The sequence below is a fragment of the Babylonia areolata genome, chromosome 17, assembly GCF_041734735.1.
Source record: "Babylonia areolata isolate BAREFJ2019XMU chromosome 17, ASM4173473v1, whole genome shotgun sequence".
Lineage (NCBI taxonomy): Eukaryota > Metazoa > Mollusca > Gastropoda > Neogastropoda > Buccinidae > Babylonia > Babylonia areolata.
The window spans coordinates 7859454-7865451 of record NC_134892.1 but is presented as its reverse complement, the minus strand read 5'-3'; the positions used below and the strand labels follow the sequence as shown (position 1 = coordinate 7865451).

General features: G+C 47.9%; 1 protein-coding gene across 1 annotated transcript in view; it reads right to left on the bottom strand.

The window, feature by feature from the left end:
• LOC143291393 (protein c-ets-1-A-like) overlaps positions 1–5998 on the bottom strand; it is an 81451-nt gene continuing 75453 nt past the window's right edge. The window contains exons 5-9 of the mRNA XM_076601232.1: positions 4242–4406; positions 2636–3121; positions 1700–1809; positions 1309–1390; positions 1–344 (exon numbers count right to left, since the gene is read on the bottom strand). Coding sequence (XP_076457347.1) covers positions 1–344; positions 1309–1390; positions 1700–1809; positions 2636–3121; positions 4242–4406 — 1187 coding nt within the window. The remainder of the gene's footprint in view (positions 345–1308; positions 1391–1699; positions 1810–2635; positions 3122–4241; positions 4407–5998) is intronic.

The window sequence follows — 5998 nt, the reverse complement described above, 5'->3', positions numbered from 1 at the left end:
CTAATCCTCCTCTTTGTCCTTTTGAGGCGTCACGTCGCAGGCTTCGAACAGCTGTTCCGGAGTGCGACCCAGGATGTTCTCGAGGTCCAGGATGAAGCGGTAGACGTAGCGCTTCCCCGCAGTCTTCTGGATGATGCGCTTGTCGTAGTAGTAGCGGAGGCCCCGGGACAGCTTCTCGTAGTTCATCTTGGGCTTGTTCTTGCGGACGCCCCATCGGCGGGCCACCTCGTCGGGGTCCGCCAGCTTGAACTCCCAGCCGTCGCCCGTCCAGGAGATGAAGTGCTGGCAGGAGGAGTCCATCAGTTGCTCCAGCAGGAACTGCCACAGTTGGATGGGGCCGCTGCCTGTTTTGGGGGGTAGGGAAGGTGTGGGGGTGGGGGTGGGGGGAGGTGTTGTGGATGGGTGGAGGTGAGTGGGGGTGTTCGGGGGAGGGGAGGGGATTGGGGGTGGGAGTGGGGGGGTGAGTGGGGGTGTTAAGGTATTGAGTGGGGGAAGGGTAGGGGAAAGGAATGATAAAATGAATCTGAGTGTAAGTGTTGGTGGATGGGTGGATACAATGAATGACTTTTTTTTTTCAAATACTTTTTTCTTTGTGCTCTTCACGTGGCTTTCTTCATTGACCGAAAGCAATGAATGACTTTACAAATTGAACAAATGAATGAACGAAGAAAGAAAGACAGAAAGAAAGAAGGAAAGGACTGAATAAACAACAAATAAATGACTAAATCAAGCACTAAATAAATAATCATTCAATCAGTTAATCAAGTAATAAAGAAATTTACAAAACATAAAAATGAATGAAATAACAATAAAATCAATCAATAAAATAAATAAACACTGGCAAATACAGAAAGAAATAGTGTATGAACGCGTGTGGGTGTTAACGTGCACACACACACACACACACACACACATATATATATATATATATATATGTGTGTGTGTGTGTGTGTGTGTGTGTGTGCGTGCGTGTGTGTGTGTGTGCGTGTGCGCGCGCGCGCGCGTGTGTGTCGGTGTGTGTGTCGGTGTGTGTGTGTGTGTGTGTGTGTGTGAGTGTGTGTGTGTGTGTGTGTGTGTGTGTGTGTGTGTGTGTATGTGTGTGTGTGTATGTGAGTGTGTGTGTCTGTGTGTGTGTGTGTGTGTGTGTGTGTGTGCGCGTGCGTGCACGAATGTCTGTGTTTTGTGTATGTATGTCTCTCTCTCTCTGTGTCTGTGTCTGTGTCTCTCTCTCTCTCTCTCTCTATATATATATATATATCAGGGTGTGATGGTGGAGATGTGTGAGTGTGTGTGCGTGCGCGCACTCACCAGAATACCCAGACAGAGCCGCCACCTGCAACGAGGAAGAAGAAGAAGAAGAAGAAGAAGCTGAAGCGGAGAAAGAGGTAGGGGAGATGATCATCCTCCCCTCTCCTCCTCCTCCTCCTCCTCCTCCCCCACCACCACCCACCACCACCACTCCATCCCCCACAAGGCCGCAGTTGCTGTCGGAGGACGGGGAGGGGGAGGGGAGGGGGCGGAACCCCCCTGTCCACCCCTCTCCTCCTCCTCCTCCTCCTCCTCCTTCTCCGTAATCCACGTTGGACGACAACCAGGGTCGTTCCGATTTGATGACGGTGGGGACGGTGTGGTAAGAGAGGAGAGGGTGTTGTTGTTGTTGGTGGTGGTGGTGGTGGGGGTGGGGGTGGGGGTGGGGGTTGTGGGGGTGGGGGTGGAGGGGGTGGTTGTGGTGGAGGTGGTGGGGTTGGTGGTGGTGGTGGTGGTGTTGGGGGTTCTCGACGTAGCCACTTGCATCGCCTGGGTAAGGGCCTGAAAAATTGAAGCAAAATAATAATAATAGTAATAATAATAATAATAATAATAATAATACTATTACTAAAAGATAAATGTGTGAGTAAATAAGTGAGTGGGTGTGTGAGTAAGTAAGTAGGTAGGCAGGCAGGCAGGCAGGCAGGCAGGCAGGCAGGTATGTATGTATGTAGGTAGGTAGGTAGGTTGGTTGTTTGGTTGGTAGGTTGGAAATAAGTAAGTTTGTAGGTAGGTAATCAGGAAGGTCGATAGTGAGGTAGGTAAAAAGGTAGGTAGGTAGGTAGGTTGGTTAGTAAGTAAGCATGTTGGTAGGTAATCAGGAAGGTATTTAGGCAGGTAGGTAAAAAGGTAGGTAGGCTGGCTGGTTGGTTGGTACGTTGGAAACAAGTAAGTATGTAGGTAGGTAATCAGGAAGGTAGGCAGGCAGATAGGTAGGCAGGTAGGTAAAAAGGTAGGTAGGCTGGCTGGTTGGTTGGTACGTTGGAAACAAGTAAGTATGTAGGTAGGTAATCAGGAAGGTAGGTAGGTAGGTAGGTCGTTAAGAAAGTATGTATGTATGTATGTATGTATGCAGGTAGGTAGGTAGGTTGACAGGTAGGTAAATAAGTAGGGTAGGTAGGCAGGTACGTACGTCCGTAATTAAGAAAGTAAGCAGTGGGTAGACAGGTAGGTACGTACGTATGTACGTATTCAAGAAAGCAAACAGGTAGGTAGGTAAGTAGGTAGAGAGCTGTGTAGGAAGATAGGTGGATATGTGGGTTTGTAGGTAGGTAGCTATGTGGGTAGGTAGGTAGGTAAGCTAGCAAGCAAGCAAGCACTCACTCACCTAGCCCCAGGACCTCCGACACGTGGTGCAGAGGTCTCGGGAATATGACGGTCCCTGGTGGAGGTGGTGGTGGTGGTGGCGGTGGTGGTGAAGGGAACGGGTACAGCTCCCCCTGCCGGCCTTCGTAGAAACAGTGACTGCGCTCCAAGTTGTGGTACTCACCACCTCCCCCTCCTCCTCCTCCTCCTCCTCCACCTCTACCCCCATCTCCTCCACCTCCTTCTCCACCACCTCCTCCTCCCTCCTCGTGGTACAAGCCTCCTGCCCCATCCACGTCCACACCGCTAGTGTTGTTGTTGTTGTTGTTGCTGCTGGCGGTGGTGGTGGTGGTGGTAGTGGAGGGGGTTGGGGTGGGTGGTAAGTGGTGGTGGGGGGAGCGGCTGTGGGCTTCGGACATGGGGTGAGGGTGCTGGTGTTGGTGTTGGTGTTGGTGGTGGTCTGGAATGTTGCTGTTGTTGTTGCTGTGGTTGTGGTGGTAGGGGGGACCTGAAGATGATACGTGGCAGAAACGGTGATCGACAACGTCACAGACATGGTGATTGTGATGATGTTGATGTTGATGTTGATGGTGATGATGTTGTGGATGGTGGTGATGATGATGATGACGATGATGAAGATGATGGTGATCATCATCATCATTATCATCATCATCATCACCACCATCCACAACAACATCATCATCATCATGACCATCCACAACAACAAAATCATCATCATCATCATCATGACCATCCACAACAACATTACCATCATCATCATCAACATCATCAACGACAACAAAACAACAAAAAGAACAGCAGCAGCAGCAGCAGCAGCAGCAACAACAACAATAACAACAGGAACGGCAAAACCCATCATCATCCCTATTTATTTGAGCATTATTATATTTACCATCATCAACACGCTAGAACTGATAATTACAACAACAGCAGCAGCAACAACAACAAAAAACAACAACAACAACAGTACTGTACCATCTGACACTCAGATACCCCTTCCATAACCACCAGCCCAAGTACACTGATATGACCTACACACCTCCTGTCACGTCCCTTTATAAACTAATAACCCCTAAAATATATTTTTCTAGCTCCTTTCCATAGGGTCCGACGCCTTGTCTTGAAAATATCAATCATTGATGCGAAAATATTTCCTTACATTTCAATGCATATATATATACAGACAGATAGATGAGAGAGAGAGAGAGAGAGAGAGAGAGAGAGAGAGAGAGAGAGAGAGAGAGAGAGAGAGAGAGAGAGAGATAACTGAACGAACGAACACAGAAAAAAATATTTTCTTACACTAGAATTTCCATGCTGGGCCATTCGGGAATCTATGTTCTGTTCAAACTTTATGCGTTGTTACAGGAAATTAATTGTTTTTTGTTTTGGTTTTTTTTTTAAAGAAAAAAAGGACTCCTATCATAACTGACATATAATAAGTTAACCTTACAAATTTTCATGCCAAATTAAGCTGCAGTTACACGCACGCACGCACACACACCCACACACACGCACCCCCACCCCAACACACACCACACACACATGCAGACAGAGAGGCACACACACACACACACACACACACACACACACACACACACACTGACCCTCCATGAAGGAGCGAGGAGTGGGGGCGGGGGGCAGCGGGGGATGATGGTTGTGGTGGTGGTGAGGGGGTGGAGGACTAGTGTGGTACCCTTGCTGGAAGTCCCCCAACTCCGGCACACACACGGCATCGCTGTAACACAGCAACGACTGCGACAGGGCGGCCTCTGCAACGTCACAGTATCAGTATCAGTATCAGTAGCTCAGGGAGGCGTCACTGCGTTCGGTCAAATCCATAAATTATACGCTACACCACATCTGCCAAGCAGATGCCTGACCTGCAACGTAACCCAACGCGCTTAGTCAGGCCTTGAAAACGTCACAGCAACCCGGAACCATAGATGACGTGTGCATTGTATGACATTTCTATTTGAAATTGTATTTCTCTTTCTATCACAACAGATTTCTCTGTTTGAAATTCGTGCCGCTTTTCCCCAGGGAGAGCGCGTCGCTACACTGAGAGCGCCACCCATTTTTTTTTTTTTTTGGGGGGGGGGGGGTATTTTTTGCTTGCTTGTAGATTTATTTGTTTGTTTTTTTCTATAGAAGAGGGTTTTTCTACAGAATTTTGCCAGGAACAACCCTTTTGTTGAAGTGGGTTCTTTTACGTGCGCTAAGTGCATGCTGCACACGGGACCTCGGTTTATCGTCTCATCTGAATGACTAGCGTCCAGACCACCACTCAGGGTCTAGTGGAGAAGGAGAAAATATTGGCGACTGTACCATGATTCGAACCAGTGCGCTCAGATTCTCTCGCTTCCTAGGCGGAGGCGTTACCTCTTGGACATCACTCAAATGGTCATAGCCGGACACGATTAACTATCATACATACTGTATGATAGTTAGTCGTGTCCGGCTATGACCATCAGAACAGCAGAGGAGGCAACTGCTGTCCCAACTAGCTGGGCTGGAATTTGATTAAAGTGAGAGAGTGTCTTGCGCAAGTTACATCCCCACTCTCTCGGCCAAGAGGGTTTTTTTTTTTTTTTAGGACAGTCGGCGTTGGGGATTGTTCCCAAAGGCCAACTGGCCCCCCCAAGGCTGCAGCACAAAGAGCCAGCGTAGTCTTGCCTCTCAGTTTGGGAGTCATAATCCTTCACAAAAGACTAAGCTGTAAATGACTTCCCATTGCATTAGAGAAACTATACAACTCTCACTTTTGCTGTTGGTCCAAATGTAAGTTTATGTCAAAAGTGATATAAGCTGAAAGTTGACCTCTGTTTAACTGCTCTTGAAATTGCATTAGAGAAACTATACAACTCTCACTTTTGCTGTTGGTCCAAATGTAAGTTTATGTCAAAAGTGATATAAGCTGAACGTTGACCTCTGTTTAACTGCTCTTGACAAGAACAAGTGCTGTTCACACTGCTGCTCTTGACAAGAACAAGTGCTGTTCACACTGCTGCTCTTGGCAAGAACAAGTGCTGTTCACACTGCTGCTCTTGACAAGAACAGTTGCTGTTCACACTGCTGCTCTTGACAAGAACAAGTGCTGTTCACACTGCTGCTCTTGACAAGAACAAGTGCTGTTCACACTGCTGCTCTTGACAAGAACAAGTGCTGTTCACACTGCTGCTCTTGACAAGAACAGTTGCTGTTCACACTGCTGCTCTTGGCAAGAACAGTTGCTGTTCACACTGCTGCTCTTGACAAGAACAAGTGCTGTTCACACTGCTGCTCTTGACAAGAACAAGTGCTGTTCACACGGCTGCTCTTGGCAAGAACAGTTGCTGTTCACACTGCTGCTCTTGACAAGAAC